Genomic DNA, 23982 nt, shown 5'->3' on the forward strand with positions numbered 1-23982 from the left:
TAATGTCAAAGGTCATGGGGTCATAAAGGACATGGAATATGCTCAATCAAGTTGATTTTATTTCACTTCCAACAAACAAATAAGAAATACAAAGAAACACTCATATACACAGACGTCATGAAATCAGTACCACAATGCGATGAACAGAATAACATTGTAAGAAAAATATAGGTAAATTATCAACAGAGATACAAATATCTGCTACGTCACTGTGGTAAATGCATAAACGATATTGCTGGAAATGGAGGGGACTGGTAGAAAGCAGAGCTTGTAAAATGCAGTCTCCTCATCATACTCAATATTCCCAGCAACTCAAGAACGGGTGATAGGATTTTCACCAAGCTTGCAGACTGTATTCATAACGAAGTAAGAAAGAAACTATTTAATTTGGGAGTCATGTGGTCCCCATAGTCGGGCAGAGTTGTAGGTGTTCCTATACCGCTATGGTTGTGTTGAAGATTCTGCTTACGAAATGACGATAATCTGATCATACATGGTTGCTTGGCGGAGGTCTGCTCTCTCAGAATGCTCCTCCAGTTTATAGTCTGTATGTAGAACAGGTTGCGGGGCGTTTCGTAAAGGAAACGCCAAATCAATAAACGTCTATGACAGTGGCATAATAGCTAACGATTGCTATTTCTGTGCTAAAGGTGACTTTCAGGATAATTGACGTAATTCGAGCAAGAAGTGTTGTAAGATGAAGCCTTTTTAGTCCTCGAATTTTGACGCTGACTTCCTTCATTATTATAGCCACTTTCAAGACTGCGGTGACAGAAAATTCAATTCTCTTTCTCTCTATCACGGCAACATTTACTGCAGCATATTATATATATGTATATATAATCTATATATATATATATATATATATATATATATATATATATATATGTATATATATATTTTTTTTTTTTTTGGGGGGGGGGGGTTCTAACGGATGCAACTCCAAGCACTAGTCCTATAGTTTCAACTGAAAGGAGCTATTGAACCAAAGCGTTTTAAGGAACTGATATCGTTAATCAAAACTGTATACTGGACTTTAAGCTAGGTTCATGTCAAACTCAGAGATAACTTTGACGCAAAAACGAGTGTTGAAGAGAATTTTTGGCTTGCAGTCCGATTCTGAGAGAGATTGAATATAACTTGCCCTCAGATTTGGCTCATCTGGTACACATCATTGTAACATTTGATTCTTGGTTTGTTGTGGTTTTTTTTTTTTTTTCAAAATTACGTGTAGGCCTACAAGGAAACAAACAAAACTACGCCCACCGTTCTCAATCGTTTAAATAAGCATGCTGCGAAGGATTGCCACTTTGAGCAAAAGGAGGATTGTATTTAAAGGTTTGTCACTTGTTATGCTCAATCTTAAAAGCCTGAATATTTAAAATTTGACTTATTTGATTTAATTTCATTTCATTTCTTTAAGTTTCCACACGAATCATACGTTGTTGTGTTTAAAACATCCATCCATGACAATGTAAAGTAACACATAAATTAGTTATAACTTCAGTACTGAAAGCAGACCAAAATCTGTGTGTAATTCCGTGGATATTGGTAGACACTTCTGTTCGACACATTTTTACTGGTGTATATGAAACATCGAATATTGCTCTTCACTTTCAACCCGAAAAGATCTCCTTTAGGATAGTTTGACAATGTCCGTCAACAATACCCATAGACACTGTTAACCTCTTACTGCTATACTTCAGGTATCCCCTTTGTCCCTCGTATTTGTCTTGTTATAGTCCTATGTTTAACGTAATGTATTCTATCCACTGCACGTGTAAAATCATAGGTTGAAGTGACTTTTTTTTTTTGTCGTTCCTCCTTCAGGTCCAATTTTGTATTTGTGTGTAGTTCTGTATATTTGTACAAAAATGGACATATAAAATCAAACTGAAACTGAAACTTTATTAAAATAAAGTATCTATAGGGTGGTTGATGGGCGTAAATTGTCACAAAGAAGTTTAAGTTTATTTAACCAATTCATTAAACATTTGACATTTTACAAAAGGATACAGCATTAAGAATAATGAATGGTTTGGGACCCCCAAAGAAGCAGAACTTGTAAAAAAGGGTTCCCGGATAAACATATAAAACAAAACATACTAAAGTTTTAAACATATTAACAAGAAGTATAATAGTAACATATTTACATAGGACAGATGCAACACAAGCACACACACACACACGCACACACACACACATTCAATCACACAAACACGTGTCACAAAAACGCTCATGCACATACATGTAGTTCACATGAAATTGCAGAAAGATACTTTCTATTTTACTATACTTTTAAATTCAGCTTCCCTGATCAATTCTTGTTTTACAAATTTCCCTCAAGATAGATGCGACATGTACGTTTAAAGTTGGATAGTGTTGAGGCTGACCTAATTTTCAATGGCAAATTATTCCATTCTCTAATACAAACATATACAAATGAATTTTGGGCAGTTCGAGTTCTTACAAAGGGTTGATGAATGAGATTACTTTTACGCGTATTATAAGCATGAACGGTAGAATTTAATACAAACGCATCCTTCATGAAAGATTTCGGATCACCTTGTGTCTTAAACATAAAAATCATGCAACTCAAGATATCTAATTTTTCAAATGGCAAAATATGAAGTTGAATAAACAATGGCAAACTTGGACTTCTATAGTTTGAATTTGTAATATTCAAACTATAGATATACATAAATTTGAATATTCGTAGGTTAACCTTCCTCAACCACACTCACAGCTCCTGTGTTTTCTTTTTCAACGTTTGTGCTCTGGTAATCATGCGGAGATGGATGGCTATCCTATATCAAGTCAATATTTACAAATCCTGAACCCGAAGTGACCTTTCCTCCTATCGACTGTCAGTTAATCGGATGACAGGCATTCCACAAACGTGAAATCACTGATATAAGCATGAGTGGACTTTGAACATTTTGACGTATTATGAATTGTTTGACAGCAGGCTGGCCTATAATTTCAACGGGAGCTCTTGTTGAAGTTAATATATCTCTTCTCTTAAGGTGCAACTTCATTTTCTTGATTGAAAACTCTTCATGAATAAGTGTCTTGCCTGCCAAAATTACGTCACAGCATTCACATCAATAATCATTTTTGGAAATGTGGAGACTATGAAGCAAGCTTGATTATTTGATTTAAGTCATTAGATAAAAACAAAAGGAGAGTTACATTGCACATACAGAAACATACATGATTATGACAAAAGGTCTACGCTCCTATGGTTACCGATTCGATAACAGAAACAAAGAGTCGAGAGATGTTGTTCTAGTTTTCCCGGAAAAAGTCTCATGTATGGATCTGTAAATCGGTAAAAGTGACTAACATCGGTGTAAACTTTTTTTTTTTTTTGGTCAATCTTATATTTTTCTTTCTTTTTTAATGTAAACAATAATGTACAACCTAGTTAATTGCAAAATGGAACAAATTTCATTATGACAACATAAATTCCACATTGTCAATATTACGAATTATTAAAGAAAGAATTTTGTATATAAAAAGGGATAAAGAAAAGGCAAACACATCAAACAGAAGGGTACAAGGCACCCTTCCCTCTCCCCCTCCCCCACCCAACCCCATGTCCGGTGTGAACCCTTTCACATTCTCACTCACTCAAATACTTAAGTTAAGTTACAGTGCTGATACTGCCAGGGAAGCATTAGTTATGGATGAGAAGGAAGGTAGAAAAAACAACATACAACCAACAACAAATCAAAACCCAAACGATTACATCCTACAGACTGACGAATGATAAGAAATGAGTTCAATAAAATTACAATAAACTCACACAAACACATATACATCACATAAGCACTCACACACACACACACACACACACACACACACACACACACACACACACACCCATAAAGCTGTTCTTAAAATTACGAACGACTTAAGAACAACTTGTGATCAGTTCTTGTGCTAAATTATTGCAATTCTGATAAGTATAGCACATCAGAACTGATCACCAGTCTTCCGTAAGTCGTAACTTTAAGAACAGCTTTATGAAACACCCCCTGGTCATGTTTGATTAATAACCTAAAGGCGACAATGCAATGATTTCAACAGCAATTAATATGACGCCACTCTCCTCGCCTTTATTGACTGTTTCTGAAAAGGACCACGAACCGTAAACCCGCGCAAACAATATTAAGCGTTCGTGGATCCTTTGGTGCACTTCAAAACTAAAGAGCATCGTCGTTTCCTGGTTTTCTAAAATTGGCCCAAACCTTCATGATACAATAGGTGACAAATACATAACGCCGACAACATGGAACGCATTGTTCTGCATCTTTGATTGTTAAAGGCTATTTTTGTCTCTTGGTCGTTATACTGCCACGAATAATGAATTATGCACCCCCGCATCCGCACCCCTCCCCCCCCCCCCCCAAAAAAAAAAAAAAAAATGATCTTGACTGGAAGCTCGGTAAATAAAATCGGGAAATTCACAAAACTTTTAGAAAACGAGTGACATTAATAGTGTATTATGATGTAATACATAAATAAGTTTATGATGTGATATGATATGATATGATATGATATGATATGATATGATATGATATGATATGATATGATATGATATGATATGATATGACATGATATGATATGATATGATATGATATGATATGATATGATATGATATGATATGATATGATATGATATGATATGATATGATATGACATGATATGATATGATATGATATCTATTAGGACTTGACGTTAGAGCCGTGGCCCGGTGGCTCGGTTGGCTCGGGACCACTAAAAATTGATGTCGGGCCCCCAAATAGGGCAACTATAGGGTTCAAAATGTATTGTTATACGTTTGCTCTTATTTCGAGCCACCAAAATTTCATATTAGATATTAATGATATTAGTGACCCAAACGGGCCACCAGAGGGAAAAAAGGTAGTGTCCAACTTTGGTGTATATGTTTACATTCTGATAAGCTTATATTCATATATGCATACATACTGTAGCCTATCAAAAATGTATGTATTACACATATACCTGATAAACCTTATCACTTCCGATGAAATAATCTTTCTTTGCCTAAACCTCGAACAAATAGTTGCAAACGCACTTTTTTTTTTTTAAATAGAGGTATAAAGTTGCATAATAGTCTTCCCATCTGCATTCGTAACTGCCCAATATTTGCTTTATCTTAGCGATCATTGTTAAATAATTAGAATGAATTAGTTTCAATGGTGTGTTTCATAAATAAGTCAAAGATTTTTGTGCATATTGTTTGTATTATTTATGATTGTTATGATTTATATAAAGAACTTTAATTAGAATAATAAGATAATGTTGATTTTTATCATTATCATTATTACAGGACGATACGACCTCCCCCCCCCCCCCCCTTTCCTCCCGTTTTTTTTTTTTCTTCTGCATGGTCCCCATGGAAGACCAGTGATACTATACAGTGTCGCTGAATATGAGTTTTCCAGCCGTTTCACTGTATCTCCTCTATTATCCTTTCTTTGTTATTGTTGTCTAGGTTCTTTGTCTGTAAACCTTACTTTTAACCTTCAATGATATCTATTTTCTCTTATTTGCATATGCTTGTATATCATTGTATTTCTGTAAACTCTGCACAATGTATATTTGCAAAGCCATTTCATATGTCAAATGTCGTCCGTCCGTCGTCCGTCCGTCGTCCGTCCGTCGTCCGTCACAAATGTTAAAGTTTACCTGCAAGACTCTTATGATGCATAACTTGGCAACTGTTACAGCAATGGCAGCCAAACTTGGGTGATAGAAGCACTAGGGGTATCTTCATGTTATGGTGTTGTCGGAGGTCATGTGATGATGTCAAAGGTCATTTGAGGTCATATATTAAAGAGTATGTGCAAGACTCTCTTTTCTATGTTAAAGTTTACCTGCAAGACTCTCTTTTGACAAATAACTTCACATAAGTTGCTTGGATTACAACCTAACTTGGGTCATAGATGCACTGGGGGTACCTTCATGTTATGGTGCCGTTGGAGGTCACAGGATAAGGTCAAAGGTAATTTGAGGTTATACGTTAAAGTTTACTTGCAAGACTCTCTTATCACACGTAACTCGACACATGTTGCTACAATGGCAATCAAACTTGGGTGATGGATGCACTGGGGGTACCTTCATGTTATGGTGCCGTAAGAGGTCACATGATAAGGTCAAAGGTCATTTGAGGTCATACGTTAAAGTTTACTTGCAAGACTCTCTTATCACACGTAACTCAGCACATGTTGCTACAATGGCAATCAAACTTGAGTGACGGCAGATGTCTCTTGGGAAGTTGAAGGTAACCACAAGGTCAAAGGTCACAGACGGGTCAACGAACTTATAGGGCCCAATGTTAAGTTTTTAGGGCGCATTTCGTTTATGGCTCATAACTTTTGATCCCTTTGTCCGTTTGTGACCAAACTTGGATGGAAGATGTCCCTTGGGGAGGTGAAGGTCGTCACAAGGTCAAAGGTCACAGACAGGGGTCAACAAACTTTTAGGGCACAATGTTATGTTTTTAGGGCGCGTTTTGATTGTGGCTCATAACTTTTGATCCCTATGTCCGTTTGTGACCAAACTTGGATGGTAGATGTCCCTTGGGGAGTTAAAGGTCATCACAAGGTCAAAGATCACAGAAAGGGGTCAACAAATTTTTAGGGCCCAATGTTATGTTTTTATGGCACGTTTCGATTATGGCTCATTACTTTTGATCCCTTTGTCCGTTTGTGACCAAACTTGGATGGTAAATGTCCCTTGGGGTATTGAAGGTCACCACAAGGTCAAAGGTCATAAGCAGGTCAATTAACTTCTGGGAGTTATAAAAAATATTAATTCCTTGTACGCGAATGGGCGAGACACAATTTGGCACTTGCCTTGTTTTTTTATGACGGAAAATAAAAACAAACATATATACATAATGCAGTATCATAATAGAATAACAAATGACATCAACATGAAGGATAGTGATAATGGAAGGTAAGAAACTAATAATGTTTAAAATGTAAAGAAGGAGAATGAACCCATACAGGCCGATAATCATGCTGACATTGATATCAAAGAGGTCTGATGATTTCATCTATGTTCACGAAGTGATTGAAAACTATCAAATATCGATGTCGCTTAAATACTGACTCAATGTCAAACAGGGGCTGCCTTATATCTGGCAGGAAGAAAAACAGAACAAAACAATATCGCCTAACATCTTGTCTCATCATTAAAGAATTCACCTGTCCTTTTTTGTTTTGTTTTGTTTCTTTTTGTGGTGGGGTGGTTGCTTATTGAAGGAATCAGGGATGCCCTTGCCATGATTATCCCTATTGATTTACAGACATCCATACTGTGTAGAAAAAATAGCAAAAAACTAACAACAACCGTACATTATACATTTTTCCATAATTTTCGTCCTTGGCCATTTCAATACAAGAACAGTTGAGGGTATTGTTATAAAAAGAAAAAAAAATATGTTGAAGTGAATCAACTAATATTGTGCATTGTCATGTGAGAGTGTGGTATATGCTGCAAAACAGTGTTGTTTTGAGAGCAGCTCTTTGAGGTCAAAGATATTGTGTGCCAGCTTTTTTCCGCCTCTAATAACATTCTAGTCTTTTGTGATGTGTTTTTCCTTTTGTCGTGAATCGTGTTTTCTCTGTGTGGGTTCCCCTCTCCATTTTTTTTTTTCAATGGCTTTTCCTCTCAATTATCAATTTATAGAGGTAATATCTCATATCTTATAAAATAAGCCGTCACAACAAACTCATAAATCAGAGCCTTAATAGTATAATATATATATATATATATATATATATATATATATATATATATATATATATATATATGTATACATATGAAGAGTTTGTTCGCAAAAACCGATAAGTCCATTTTTAAAGATTTTGAAGTACGGTCTCTGTCATAAAGTACAAAATGATACATTTTAAATGATATATTGGCCACTACATCAAAGGTACATTTTTGAAGTTATGGTCAAAAGAAGCAAAATTTTTCTTATGATTCTCTTTATTTTTCTTGACCTTTAATCGCAAATATCTCTATTTGGCAAATATGGACTTATCGGTTTTTGCGAACAAACTCTTGATATATATAACAAAGAATCAAGAAATAAACTAGTAGTGCTTCTTTTTTTGCCAATAATGAATGAGTTTATTGAACTCTAATTTTCGGTGGCCTCCACCTTCTTCAGGAGTCTCGAATATATAGGCCCATATATATATATATATATATATATATATATATATATATATATATATATGTATATATATATATATATATATATATATATATATATATATGTACATTGCGTCTTGATGAAGTCTGTATTAAAACCTAAGCAGTCACGGTTACTTTTTTAAATTTCAGAGTGACATTTATTTTGCTCCCTATGGGAATACATTACGCAAAAATTGATAAGAAAATTGACATGGTATAGACATCAGTAATTGAGGTTGATTCGTTTTGTTTATTTGTATGATTGTTAGCGTTCCTGCTATGTGACCTCTCTGATACCTTGTTAATATCCCATTATGGGAGCACCGAAGCATGACGTCATTGCCAGTCACTGACATCGAAACTGGTTCTAAACAACCTCACGTTGCCCGAACATAATGTGAACTCAACGGTTGCTGAAGGCCGTGTCACACCTTTCCGGGCAAGCCTTGCGTGTGACTTGCGAAGATTAATTTTTACTGCCCGGAGGTCCCCGCAGATGACCCGCACATGACAGTACCTAGCACGTACCTAACCCGCAGTCGCCCGGAGATGCGTACGCAAATCTTTTTACCCGCAACCATGTTTAGGCCCTGTCACACCTTTCCGGGCAAGCTACTCGGGCTTAGTGAGTATAGGGATTTTCCAGCATACCAAACAATTTCGAGGGCGGACAAGGATTTGGGCGAGTCTTGCATATGTCTAAAGGCCGTGTCACACCATTCCGGGCAAGCTACGCGGGCTTGTGGCGAGCAGGTAGTTTCCAGCACGTAGAAGATTTTAAGCGGGCGAACAAGAATGTTTGCAATTTTCATTCATGCCTTGTCATACCGTACGGGGGAACTTCTGCGGCTTGACTTGCGGGGAAACAAATTTACTCCCCGGAGCTCTCCGCAGTTGGTCCGCACCTGACAGTATCTAGCGCGTAGTTGCCCGGAGGTGCTCACGCAAGTCCGATTTAACCGCAGCCAAGTTTTGAGCATGACCAAAACTTTTTCCGGGTGAGTCGCGGGAATGCCCGTATTATAGAGGTCCCCGCAGAACGCCAGTAGGAGACCCTTAGCGGCAGTACTTCCCAGGCAATTCCCACGCAGGTACTTCGCAGTCCCGTATGCAGGCAAGATAATTAAATTCTGTGAGATTTCAGCCATTCCATTAGAGGAATTCCTTCACTGAGTTGTCAGCCCCAACACGACTGGTACAAAGGTCACACAGTATACTCGTAAGTATAACGCATCCAGCAAGTAAGACACATGCGCTGACTCGCACAAATCCTTTTCCGCCCTCAGGAATGTCCGGTATGCTAGAAAATCCCTACACGTAACAAGCCCGAGTAGCTTGCCCGGAAAGGTGTGACAGGGCCTAAACACGGTTGCGGGTAAAAAAATATGCGTGCGCACCTCCGGGCGACTACTTTTGAGATACATGCTAGGTATATACTGTCATGTGCGGATCATCTACGGGGACCTCCGGGTAGTCAAAATTGTTCTTTGCAAGTCGCACGCAAGGCTGGTGTGACACGGCCTTTACTTAATGCTGGACGCGTTCTGTACTTAAATTTTACTTGCTGGTATAGAAACTGTGTGACCTGTGTACCAGTCGCGTGGGGGCTGACAACTCAGTGAAGGAATTCCTCTGAAGGAATGACAGAAGTCCCATAGAATGTCATTATCTTGGCTGCATACGGGGACTGCGAAGTACCTGCGTGGGAGTTGCCTGCGAGGTGCTGCCGCTAAGGGCCTCCTACTGGCGTTCTGCGTGGACCCCGCGACTCAACCGGAAAAAGTTTTGGTCATGCTCAAAACTTGGCTGCGGTTAAATCGGACTTGCGTGCGCACCCCCGGGCAACTGCAGGTGAGATACGCGCTAGGTACTGACAGGTGCGAACCAACTGCTGGGAGCTCCTGGTAGCAAATTTGTTTTCCCTCAAGTCAAGCCGCAAAACTTCCCCAGATACGGTATGACAAGGCCTTGAGCATGCTCGCAGAGGTACACGCAGAACACCAGTAGGAGACCCTTACCGGCAGCACCTCGCAGGCAACTCCAACGCAGATAATTCTCAGTACCCATAAGTCGCTCGTAACAGAAAACGGATCGGTTTTAAAGCTCTCACGCAGGTCACACGAGTGCATGCAAGTAGAAGGTAAGTAGCATGCGTGTAGTAGGTAAGAAATAAGTTTGAAAGTCGCAAACATTCTTGTCCGCTCGTGGAAAATTCTCCTGCATGCTGAAAATCCCTCCTCGGAACAAGCCCGCGTAGCTTGCCCGGAAAGGTGTGACACGGCCTTAACCATGCTCGAACAAAAGACTGTGACATCATCACTTCAAAGACAATGGAAACCACGATATATTCGCGCATACGACACACTCATACACATTTAATATTGAGGTTGTATATCCTAATCCTATACAGCTGAATATAAAGTGAATGATATTAGCAATATGTACACTCTAAAAAAATGAAATTACAAATCAACATTAAAGTGTTGTCACTCCTTCAACCTTTTGTTAAATGTTAAAATTTACACTGAAAATGTTAGGTTGGGGGAGTCGCAACATTCAAGTTGTTGATTTTAAATACCATTTCATTTTTTTTAGAGTGTACAGCATGATATGTGAAGAAAGCAAAAATAATTTGCATGACAGAACCGCACCTTGGCACCACCTAGTTTTAAAAAAAAAATCAATGTGATCTCGTGCACTTACATCTGCATGTACTTAGTATTTTTTGTTGTTATATATGGATGCATGCGAGTGCGCAAATTGATGTTAATTGATGAAAAGTAATACGGACTTCCCGTGACTTTCTGAAGAACAGGATTACTCTTTCCGCTTACTGAACATTGCACAAAAAAGGGAGTTGCGATACAAATCGGACAATGCTTGATCAATGAATAAAATCAATAACCAGCTCCGTTGGTTTTATTTCCTCTTTACGCTGGTGTAAGCACAGAAGTCTAGATAAAACAAATAGGAGACGATAAGGCTGTAATCGAAGGGCTGAGGTATGTCGCTTCCATTCTCTTATGAATTAGTGACGAGCAAATCAATTTATCACGCCTCATTGTATATGACTATTTCCGTCCTCCTCTGCTATAGGTTTTCTTTGGTCGATATAGGCTTTTGATCATCACAGTACATGAACATACAAGTGACAAGAGTCATAAAAGAGCCGGTAGGAGGCCAAAACTCGCCGAACTTTCAAACTTGTTCACGTGATTGGAAGATGGCGGGTTGTTCTCTCAGATCATGCCATCACACCACCGATTCGTGTGGCGGAGTCGACTGGATAATATTTCAATCTCCACTCTATAATATTAATGCTTGTTTAAAAAGATCAGGAACCGAATTTTGGTTAATCATTTGAATTGGTAGAAAAAGGGAGTGGAGAAAGTGAGGCTGCTCCGATATAATGCTGCAAACGATGCGCCCATCATGAGGCCCTACATCTTCGCAATCATGAATCCGAGCGATTGCCTGTGGTTATTTTTACAGAATCCTAAAAGTGAAAGAGTGGAATTATAGATGTTTCATGCCAACTTGAAAAACGTTCTACAAAGAAAGAAAGAATAACTTTGTACAGCGTGGACGGCGGTTGGTATTAGAGAATTGTTGCGAATTTCAGTAGAATTGAACTGAAGTGAATTGAAGAATTCAGTTGAATTAAAGGCTCGGTCACAAATACCATTAAGAACTGCTACGAACGCCGTACTAACGATTTTTAGACAATTTCGTAAGATATTCATAAGAAGGCCGTACGAAACCAGCGCTCGTAGACCGTTCGTAGACCGTTCGTAAGTTCGTGTACGAACGATTTTTAGACAATTTCGTAAGATATTCATAAGAAGGCCGTACGAAACCAGCGCTCGTAGACCGTTCGTAGACCGTTCGTAAGTTCGTAGCCTGGTCGATGGTCTTCGAAACCGTAGCTCTCTTTGTAAGGCGTCGTGCGAACATCATAAGAACTACTCAAGATTTTGTAGGGTCGAGAGACAATTCTAGAAGCTTTAAATTGTTACGATGATTGTAAGAACGCCTTAAGTAGTTCATAGAGGGCTCTTACGTCTTTCGTAAGAATGCCTTACGAACGGAGATTCGTATACGGGGTTCTTACGAACAACTCTTCGAGTTTGTAAGGCGTTCGTAATAGACTCGTAAGGCGTAGGTACACAATTTGTTCTTGCGAATTAAACAGCGTTCGTACGGCATTCGTAAGAAGGCCGTAAGAATCTGTGCCCCATCTACGAATCTCTACGAACTCCAGAATTCGTACGAACAGTGACATTCGTACGAACGCATCGTTCGTACTAACCTTTGTATCCGTAGCTTTACTGTGATGCGCGACATTTCAACGTCCTGCCATTGGGCAATAAAGATGAATCAAAATCTGAAGAATCGCCATCCGGTTCTAAGTATTAATCAACTGGAAGCATAATTACAAAAACAAACAAACAAATAAACAAACAAACAAACAATCAATCAAAAAGCTTTAAGTGTCCTTCAGCAATCGTTTCTCTTGCCAAACAACAGATAAGCGAATGTTGTTGTCATGGAATATATCTCGCTGGGTTGTGTTATAAGGAAACCTCATCTGTGATGCATGAGTAGAGGATACGGTAAACATCCGTTAAAATATACGATAAACATTGCTTGTATTATAATGATATTTGTTATTTCAAGATTGTCGCATTCTCCTAATGAAGATTTGTTCTCAGTTAGCCAGAATGAATGATAAAAAAAAACTTACATATTTCCATTATTGTGATGTGATTTATGCATTCAACTTCGGTAAAGTATTATATAATTCTGATGGAAATGGAAAAAAATTAATCAAATAATATTATTGAATGACTGTCTGATTGAATGAATGAATGAAACTACCATGAATCCCCGATTATCATATGGAAAGATGCCTGATCGTAACGCGGACGACATCAGCGATGATCCATTGTGTTTACTTTCTTTTGGGTTAAAATAAAATCTATACTGGGTTTTTTTTTCTACAACTTGAAAAGTCACAATTTGCCCTCCTTTTGGCATGGTTTTGGTCTTTGTGTTCTCCTTGTCAGGTTGATTTACCTTCCTATTTTTTCTTTAAAAAAAAAAACAAAAAAAAAAAAAAAACTGTGGCGTATCACTGTTACCCCTCGCTCTGATGGTAACCAGGCATGCGGCAAGTGAGAATCGCGTTTGCATTATACTATACCGTATACCCGACGATATAAATCTCAATCAATGGGGAGAAACACCAGGGAGTGTGATTAAGGCTGTCATTTATTGCTGTCTTGTTATGATAGGTGGCTTTAGGAAAACTATATGACAGCATCTACGACAACGAAGAACTATATGAGATAAAGAAATAAAGAGCACCACTGCAGATTCAAATACGAGAACAGAAACAAATGAATTGTTAATGTCTCGAAATAGAGTTAGCAAATAGATCGAGATAGAGTTGGCAAACATACACACACACTTTTTTTTCAATAGTCTTTATTTGATTTCTATAATTTTACATTTAAAAAAAAATCATCTGGGATGTATATGAAAACAATATACAATCGACAATGATCAATCGAACCAAAAGATACAATATAACATTCAAGTACTAGTATATCTTAAATCTATGTATGCACAAACTTATACATACACACACAGAAATACCCTCCTCCACCACCCCCCCCCCCCCCCCGCCAGTCCCCATGGCATGTAGTCCTAGGTTTGCCGATCACATCTATATGATTTACGCCCTGATGTACGAACGAATGAATCAAACCATAAATCATTAAGCGTTAGCAGTAAGCAACAGGGGGAAAACACACATAAAGTTGAGCTATTATGAAACTTATCTATCTCCCGTCGCACTCCATCAATCAATTTGAATAAATAAACTGTTAACACTTCATTCACTGAACTATTTAAAAATGAATATTTCCACTTTATCAAATACTGACCTGAATTTCCCCTCATGATTGCCAGTTGTTGTTGGTTTTTTTTTTTCTGCTGAAATACCTTATACTACTCTTTTCTGAATTGTGTTAAAGGGTGGTATAGACTACATACCTCTACTTCCGACTTACAAATAATTTTCAGCAAAATGATCAAAGAGTTGACAAACTTCATTCTCACCGAACTACTCAACACCCCCCCCCCCAACACACACACACACGCACACATACAATGTCTGCCCATTGCATATCTCGAATTTCCACAAGATCGTAATGCAATATCACAGCTTTCCATGAATCTTTAATTGTCTGAAATTGCAAAAATACATGTTCATAAGTTTTTATTTCTTGGTTACAAAATGAGAACTCACCTATTTGCTACAAAACCAAATTCTAAAAGCTGCTCTTGAGTATAGATAAGTCCATGTAAACACGTAAACATTTCCTTGATTTTTTTCTTCAGTATACTCAAAATTAGTTTGACCTCGTGAATTCAAATCTCTCAATTGCAATTTTTTGCCCTAAAACCTTCAGTTCTAATTCAAACGTAACCACATTCCATATGCTGGAATTCATTCCTCTCATCCTCTCATTTCTGAAATCATTTGGTAATATATTGTGGATATCAATAATAATTTGTAATAAACATGTACTATTCATACAAAGATTTAAAAAAAAAAGAAGATATTTAACTGGCTTGATATGACCTTTCTCCAATATGGGATGAATTTGTTCTATCATTTTTTTTTCATGCAAATTTTGATTGAAAAAAAACCCTTTGAAATATATATTGCTATTGTTAAAAATAACTAATTTAAAAATTCCCCACCCATCTTCCTGCACCCACTAATCTCTTCCCACACCTGCAAAAACATTCCTGTAGAATTGCGGGATATTTAGATTCAGACCCAAAAAGGAAACGAAATCTACCTCCTACGGATCTACAACAGTGATTAAAATACAATCAGTTTCCAACTCATATTTTTATTTCCATATAACAAACGCTTCAGCCAAATTATACGTTGAGCCTGAACAAACAATCTATAATTTGTCATTCTAACTCCCCCCCCCCCCCACACACACACACTTTTATAATCTTGAGATATAAGTTTCGTTGAGTCTGCCTTTCCCATTCCATAAAAATTCAATCACATTTTTTTTTTCAACTTCTGCCATTGCCCACTTTGTAAATGCTGTAAAAGATGAGACATAATTCAATTTTTGATAAAGTATATGTTTCCACACACACACACACACACACATACACACCCTTACAGGCGAAACACGTACATACACAAAACAGTGCATTGATATATACCGAAGCACGACTCCACATTCAAGTTAACTCAAATTAAACGTTTAAAATTACAAGTTTAATGGAGATGGATTCTTGCAATAGTAGCATTATGGAATCTGATCTTTCCATGTTTCAACAAATTTTTCACCGTAAGTAAGAAGTGTAGGAACCCTACGAGGTTTTCATTCATGCAATGGTATCATTAGGGACTATCACCATTCTGCAAGCGTTTCAGAATAAATTAGAGTTGTTCGGTCAGAGCTTGTTTTATTGATAGGTTACTATGTTATTGTCCTGAAAAACAATGGATAACAGATCTATGTTCAAAAGTGCACTTTTTGTTGTTGAGATTATAATACAAATATTACAATCATGGTGGTTTTGTTTTGATGAATATTGCACATGTAAGTCATATAGAATGATAAGTATACCAATGGGGAGAAAAAATATTGTTACATTATGTAAAATGTGTCTGTGTTCGTGTGTGACATCTTTTATTGTAATGTCATCTGTTTCTAAAGAAACTACATGTAAGAAAATGAGCTCATTGAAAAGCTGCGAACCCCATATTGGAATGCAAAATTCTGAAATGGTCTTTCTGATAACGGAACATGGGGAAAAAGGCGAATGTCTTGCTAAATCAAACGGGACTAGGAAACAACACCCTTCGTTTTCGTCTCCTCAATTTGTTTACCCGAGCTGTCTTTTGTTTTCCTGTACAATATACTCGTATTTGTCTTTTATCTTACAAAGCTACCTCTCCGCAGATGGTTCAAGGGTCTTTCGGAATGTAGCCATGCAATCATGACACGCATAGAGTGTTTTCAACAAAACCTTCCAGCGCACAATGGCTTGAGGCTTTGGAAATGCAGCGATGGAAAACAGTATTGCATGCGGACAGAACAAAACAATAACCTCCACCAAAACCCGTTTTAGCTGTCACGCGTCCCCACACGTTTCACAACATCCACGAAGAAACTCGCAATCAAGATTCTGTCGTCAGCATCGATGGGTTCTTCATGCAGCATAACATCAAAGGAACGCACTTTCCCCATGTCATAAAGCAGCACCTATTTTAAACATTGCTAAATAACGCAAGCACGCGCGCGCGCACACACACACACATACACATGCACACACACAAACAATAGAAAACATAATATTCCAGGATGACTCCCATCATCATTAACAGTTATTGTATCATACTGAAAATACACCGATAGCAATGTGCCACCACACTTGTACATCATCAGCAGGGAAGACGAATCAAAATATGCATCATGTATAAAAGAATACACTTTTTATTACAGTACCATTTCAGAAGCAAGGCATAGGATTCATCAATTTTCGAGTACACCGTCGCATGTTCCCGTGCAGAAAATGTCGACACTGATTCACACTAGCATTGATGTACGCTCGGTAGAAAGAAAAGGTGCCTTGATTATTCTCATGAGCATCGTTCCCCTTTTAGAGAGGTAGAACAGAGAACGGGGGGGGGGGGGGGGGAGAGAAAGACCGACGGAGAAAAAAGAAGAGAAATGGGGGAAGGGGAGTAAATATTTTCCACATGCTGGTCTAATCTCAAACCATCTACATTAAAATTCTGATTGCACATGTCGTAGTGAACTTCAAAGCATGGCGTTTTACTGCAAGATCAAAGGTCTATTTTTTTTATTAAAAAAAAAAACAACTCTTTGAGACACTTCGTAAACAAATTAAAGAGTTAATATATAAGGGGTGAATGAAAGAGCCAAATCTGTCCGAAAAGTGAGCACCAACCATAATTCTTCGCGAGTTGTTGCCTATAACGACACCAAATTATCAACTCTGTTCAGACTGCACTGAACAGCAAATTCAGTTTCTATAAAGCTTCCATTAATTTGCTTTTGTTGCGCTCGTCACCGATGCTAGTAAACAAAGATAATCATCGAGTTCTGCAAGTTGTTTTACTTGTACCCAATCCTTCGGTCTCTCAGAACAGTCTATTCTAGTTCTTATTATTCTTTTCCATTTTTTTTAATGCAATCTGTTCTGCCACAAATGGAGTTTATTAAAAGCATCAGGAGGTCACGCCACTTTTTTTTTTGGGGGGGGGGGGGAGCGGGCAGGTGAGTCGATGGATTTGCTCATGGTCAATTCGGCTCATCCGGCAGTAATATCTTTTTCTTTTTCTTTGGAAGTAAATAAGCAGTGTTGTAATTTTCATTTTCCCCTTCTTTTGTGTTGGGGGGAAAAAGGGAAAACTTCGTAAAATTTTCTTTACGTTGTGTAATCACCAAATTCAAATGTTCTTGGCTCACGGGACTTTTCTTTTATTGAAAATTGGCCGCTTCGCAGAATCGCTATAACTAATCATCCGCCACAGGCGAGGTCAGTTTGGTGAGTAAAAACCAGTAAAGACCGGGGACCAGGCCAAACATAATTGACCAGAGCTATTCAACAAACGCCTCAAGAGTTATCGATGTGTACGGCTCATTTCCTCTGATTGGACTGACCCATGGACTTCTCTCTCCTTTGGACCGGACCTCATAAAACATTATGGACCACATAAGGACAAAGCAATCACAATAAAAAAAAAGGGCAAGTACGAGGTTAGAAAACAACCTCTCCTTTCCCAAGTATATACGAGAGTGACGTCAAACACAATTATATCCCTCCGGACACAAAGTTGGGAAGTCAACAAAATCACCCAGCTGGTATTTTCAAGTGCTTCCTTTCACATGCAGCCTGCTCTATCAATCCCTTTATCCTCAAGTTGACCATTCATCTAGCATGTGCGATAAACTTTCTGGAAGTGTCGACATTAGTTTTCTAAAATGCATTATCACTCACTCCCAAATTAGGCAAAATGTGGAACTGATTTCGAATCGGATTCAAGAATCCCATATACTGTACAGCTTAAATTTGACTGTTATTGTAAACCTTGAAAAAAAAAGAGAATGAAATGATATAAAGTGATCCGTTTTCGCAGGCGATCATTGTTAATTACGTCACTTACTATATCATGTACATCCATATCTACATGTATAGCTATGTACACCAGAATACAGGAAGTTGAAAAAGAAAATGTAAATACTGGCAGTGATAATCTTTCGGTGTCACCATGGAAAGTAATATGTAAATTAATATACCACATCCTTCGATAAAGTGAAGGAATTAATCGCTTCCTATCCACTTTACAGAATAATTCTCGCTCCAACATTTGAAGAGTGTAAGTGTGAAGGCACACTGGTAACATGACTGCAAGGCACTGGATGTATAAAATACCTCAAGTTTAATGAAAACCATCTCAGTTAAAATCCTACGATCATGCTCCAAACCCGTTAGGCCTATATCGATCTACACAAGGATCACATACACCTATACGGACATAAAGAGTGATACAGGTGTAGTTGATCCTTTTCCCTTCAAAGCTTGCACTAAATACGCATCACCTTATAGGTGACATGGCCAAGGAAGCTGATCATCCCCACTAAGGTTGCTTTGCAATTCTCTTTTACACCCAAACCCGGGGTCCTTTCTCAACATATCTCCATAGAACAGTTCCGAAGAGAGAGGACATTCCCACAACCTCGGTCTACAAGGTCCCAAGGCAATGTCCAAGCCTTGCTTGCTAACTCTCTGAGAGCATGCACCACATTCTCTCAGTATATCATGTTCATTTTCAAGAGTTGATAATTTACAGGTTAAATGTCTCTGCGATGTCCTCAAGATCAGTCACAAACTGGTCTTTGATCGTCAGTCCGCGATCACCCCTCGCGCGCCCTCACTCTTTCTTTGCACTCTCTCCTTGCCTCCCGTGTCTCCAGGAACTTGCAGTTGTCAAGATCCGTGATGATCTGGAGCTGCCATTCGCAACACTTGGAGAACATGGAACGGGATGCCTTGTTCGGGTAGCACTTCTCCACGCGGAGCAGCAGAGATTTGTACGAACGCGCCATGGCCGTGCTGTCCGCGCCCTGGAACTTCATCTTGCGGCGGTAGACGTTGTTGTTCTTCTTCTCCACCTGCATCAGGTCGATGTTGCAGTAGAAGCCCTTGTCGGCCACCTTCTTACCGATCTTGCAGCACTTCCGGGGCGTGTATTGGCGCTGGTCCTTCAGGAGCTCGTGCTCGGTGATCTCGCGGAACGTCTCGCGTTCGATGGCCTCCAGGGTCTCCTCCGCCGTCGCTCCGGCCGTAGATGTCTGCGAGTCTCCTTCCAAAAGTTGCTGCTGGGCCTGCTCCTCGGGCGGCACGTCCAACAGGTCAAAGGGCCACAAGTTGTCCGGCGCAACTGTGCAGAAGAGAGACGAAGAGATAATAAAACAAAATTAAGACATGCTTTCATGAGATCACGTTAAGATTCATACACGGTTCCCGCCCACATTCATACTAGTACCTCCTTGATTATACAGAGCAGTCACTCTATAATTGCAACGCGTCCGAACTTTGCTCCCGACATTACACATTTATATCCCATTTCATGTGATTCTTAGAGGATGATGAGGTGAAACCGCTAAATGGGTGCTTGCACATGGTGCTACCTCCATGTTTAGTGTGTGTTATTTTCGTAAAATAAATGTAAAGAGATGCCGAGGAAAAGAAATGACTCGTGTCGTTCTTTTGTGACCTAATCATTTCAGGGAAGAAAGCCTGCAGCAATGACTGCTCAACTGTGAAGAAACATGCAGGGAAACAAAAAATCAACCTGACCATGAAAACAGCGATGTTTGAGAAAGAGAGAGAGAGAGAGAGGAGGGGGGAATATTGCATTGATGATTTGTGGCATGTGCCCGTGTGAAATACCCCCCCCCCCCCCATCACCCTCAGTTTTGACGCCCCTGGATGCGGGCTGGGCAAGGGAGCATCGAGAATAACCAACACACGTTTTGTGCCGACACGTGTCATCACTGGCAAAGTGACTTTCAGGTTTGATGTGGAGAGGAGGGCTGGACGGGAAGTGAAGGTGAACTCGAGAGCGTGAGGTCAACGAGATTACTAGCAGGAAGGGGTAGGGTCATTTACAAGGCGAAGGGGGAGGTGAGTTGGCGGTGAGGGTGACGGTCATGGGAGAGGGGAAAAGGAGAGGTTTGAAAATTTACTGAGAGGTGTATGCATTTCTCTCCCTTTCATTTCTTTCGCTTCTCACAAATACTTCTGAGGAGCAACACACAAACACAATCCTGTCAGCCCGTGGTCTTATTTGTACGATAGGTTCTAAATTTAGGTCTTGTTTGTCCAAGAAGTACGCCTTTCCCTCACCACTCCTTTACTTCCCGAGTAACCATGATCTCCTCATTCGGGACCAAGTCAACATACATAATATCCACCACTGTTTCTGTGTCGGTTATACATCCATTATATATCGCAGTTTTATCATTTTCCCACTAACTTTTTTTTTCATAGGACATAGAATCCTAAGTTTCATAATTTGTGTGCGTAATGACAGCGCTTTGTCGTGTATTTGACTTACATGACTATCCTTCAAATTAAGACAACTGCATCCCGTTCAACACCGTCACTTTGTCAAACAAAAACGCAAACATCAATGTGTAAGAATTTATATAGAATTTGTTTGTCTTTTTCTTGGGGTCCATGTAAAAATAAATCAAAACAAAACGTGTCTGAATATTTCCAATACGACATCAGATTTGTTGAGGGTGTCTTTTTCTCAATTTATCCAAAAAAAAAGAAGAAACAAATTTCCATGTCAAAATGATCACTTTTAACGAGTGCTCATAAAATATATAACATATATTTGAAATATAGAATATATAATTCTTACTTAATACATAATATATATATATTATATTATTATTACTATTATTCATATAGGCAAGCATTATTACTTGATTACTGAATCATGCATTATGCAATGACTTGCACACGTTGATCCTTTATCTTTACGAAAATTTAGAATTTGATAAAAAAGAAATGCAGTGAAATTCGCAGTCTGGTTTTCATTCCTGATAACTACCAACAAACGTAGAGACAGCGAGATATTAGATTATTTTGTTCGGTTGTGACTCTATACAAGCAAGCATGCAGCTGACGGCCCATCGACAATATCGACATAGATAAAACAGGGCATACTATATGTCGTGGCAGGCGTGGAATGACAGATCCAGCGGTGCCTGACATTAAAGAACACACGATGCCAACCACTCACGAAAGCATATTTTCGTTATTATCGTTATTGTATTTGCAATGGCTCTGATGTCAGCGACTATTTGGAAAATGAAACGTGACATCATGCGTTATTTGCTGTGATAACACAGATCGAAGGCGGCCTAGAAACGCAATCCCTCTCCCTCTCTCTTTGATGGGCGTGGTCTCTATACCAACTGATTGAAAATGTCGACTTGGGTCTGATACTTAGCAACGAAGATATATAACCGGTGTGAGTCATAGTTGTTGGTATATTAAATTCATATTATTCGGGAGGAACAAAATAATTATGCTTGCCACATAGGCGCATTCCTTCGATTACTTATCAGACTCAGGTAGGTAATATATTTATTTTAATAAACATGATCTCCAATTCAGCATGGTAATCACGGGTAATTCTGAATCTAGATATATAGACTAGGGGAAATATATGGTATTTACTGCTTTGACGGGAGGGACAAAATATCCGAGGGAAGTTAACTCTACTGTGAAATTTGTAAGGACAAAGGCCAGCGCAAATAAAATCCGGGGCCTCCGCCTTTCCAAAATCCCAGGTCAGCGAAAAAAGGCGAGCACTGAAGCGAGCTAGTAACAGCGCCTTCATGATGTTTTCAACTCTTCTGACGAATCGTGACAAACAAGAGGAGAATGCTAGTCTAACTTTCAAGACTTAAATTCATGTCCCAATTTCACACGATTGTAATGAAGCATCTTCACAATCATCCGCGAAAGGGATACTCCCAACAAAGAAACCGTGTCCCTCTCCGACGAAGAGAATGAAATACAGGCATAGAAAAGTTATGTTGATTATCTACCATGTTTGCAAAGATTCAAATTAGAGTAACTACGGCAGTATGCGGCCTTGCAGCTGTTCGCGGCAGGTACAGCATACACGGTAATATACCGCTAAACACAGCACTGCACTGAGTATGCACACTACACATATACTAACACACTAGCAATCAACAAAAACCAACCAGTCTACATGGAAAGAATAATTCTCCTGAAGTCCGAAATCGGAACTTGCAGTATGCAAAGTAGACTAAGGAATTATTGGCAGCTGGTTGGGCCAAACAAGACCTCACAGAACAACACGACCCTGGGAACAGATGAGGTCAGATCGTCACATGTTCTGGCAGAGGCAGTTCACCAGAGATGACTGGAATCATATCTTTCCATCCATCTCTGTATTAAAAGAATTTGTAGTGTTGGATGCGGTGTATTCCTAACTAGAATATAGCATTTATAGTCAAGATGTATCGTTGAAAAAAAAAAGCAAAACTAAAACAAAAACAAAAACATATCAAAACTACAACCCGGAACCCCGGTCAGATCAACGTCCGTTCTAAACCTAAACGTACAAACCTTCATTCACTTGAATTGCATCCACTATCCGATAATGCTGATAAGCTTGAGAACAGCCAACAACAAAATATAACTACCACCACCGGCACTAGCACCAGACAGAAATTTAGGTTCCATCCCGCACATGACACAAAATACGTGCATCCAAGCAAATATTTACAGTTTGTAGCAGTCTTTGATTGCCGATAACGCAATTACCATGAACACTTATAATTTTACCCACACGTCACACGTCCCACACAAAGAGCAAACACGGAGTTTGGACCCAGATAGTAAAACGGCATGATTGCTACACACTAAAACGTGTGGCCATCTACACTAATATAGAGAGAAGAATCGAATGCATTTATTCGCAGTAACACACAGAAGGCAAGAATTATGACGCTAGAAATGGGAAGGAAGGCAGCATCGCTTCACGAAAGAAATGAAGCACGAATTACTCACACTAACATATTCTCATTTATCAACATGTTTTAACCACGCGACTCGTTTGAAGCACAAAGGCATCGATCGTGTGTCTTACCTGCTGTAGTCAAAGCTATGAAGACGGACAGGATGACTGCGAGAAGATGGAAATGGCAGACATTCATCTTGGAGTTTGGCTGCAAACTAATCAAGATGGAAAATTGGGGATGTCGCTGAGTTTCTTGTTATACAATATATCGCTGATGAGAAGGACCAACGTAGAACCTTTCTTGTTTTTCCGTGACGGCAAATTTGACTTCTGGAAGTGTTGAGATAGTATACTCCTGCTTGGGCAAAAAGGAAATGTAACGATAGTCTCAGAAGATGTAGTCGGCAAGAAATCAAAAAACTGTGTCCTTCTTCTAAACCTTCGGTCTACTCTTGCATGTGGATGTGAGAGATAGAAGAGGGCTCGCGTCCTATTTATACCGTTGCGTCTCTTATCGAGAGATATCTCGATACACCTCATAATTTGCGGTTCCTGCAAACAATAACAAGTTTGCTGGCTTGGAATAAGTCAAGGCAA

At 39.0% G+C, this 23982-nt stretch overlaps 1 protein-coding gene across 1 annotated transcript; it reads right to left on the bottom strand.

The window, feature by feature from the left end:
* Positions 1-18447: 18447 nt before the first annotated feature.
* LOC140231926 (uncharacterized) lies at positions 18448-23774 on the bottom strand. The gene is made up of 2 exons (XM_072312072.1): positions 23515-23774; positions 18448-19752 (listed from the first exon to the last, which is right to left on the bottom strand). Exons 1-2 carry the CDS (start codon positions 23579-23581, stop codon positions 19226-19228), a joined length of 594 nt encoding a protein of 197 aa, XP_072168173.1. The 5' UTR covers positions 23582-23774; the 3' UTR covers positions 18448-19225.
* Positions 23775-23982: the final 208 nt, after the last annotated feature.

The sequence above is a fragment of the Diadema setosum genome, chromosome 8, assembly GCF_964275005.1.
Source record: "Diadema setosum chromosome 8, eeDiaSeto1, whole genome shotgun sequence".
Lineage (NCBI taxonomy): Eukaryota > Metazoa > Echinodermata > Echinoidea > Diadematoida > Diadematidae > Diadema > Diadema setosum.

Coding starts and splice junctions, on each gene's coding strand:
- LOC140231926 (XM_072312072.1), bottom strand. CDS start 23,581: ATGAATGTCTGCCATTTCCATCTTCTCGCAGTCATCCTGTCCGTCTTC. Junction 19,753..23,514: donor CATAGCTTTGACTACAGCAG/GTAAGACACACG, acceptor TCTTCTGCACAG/TTGCGCCGGACAACTTGTGG.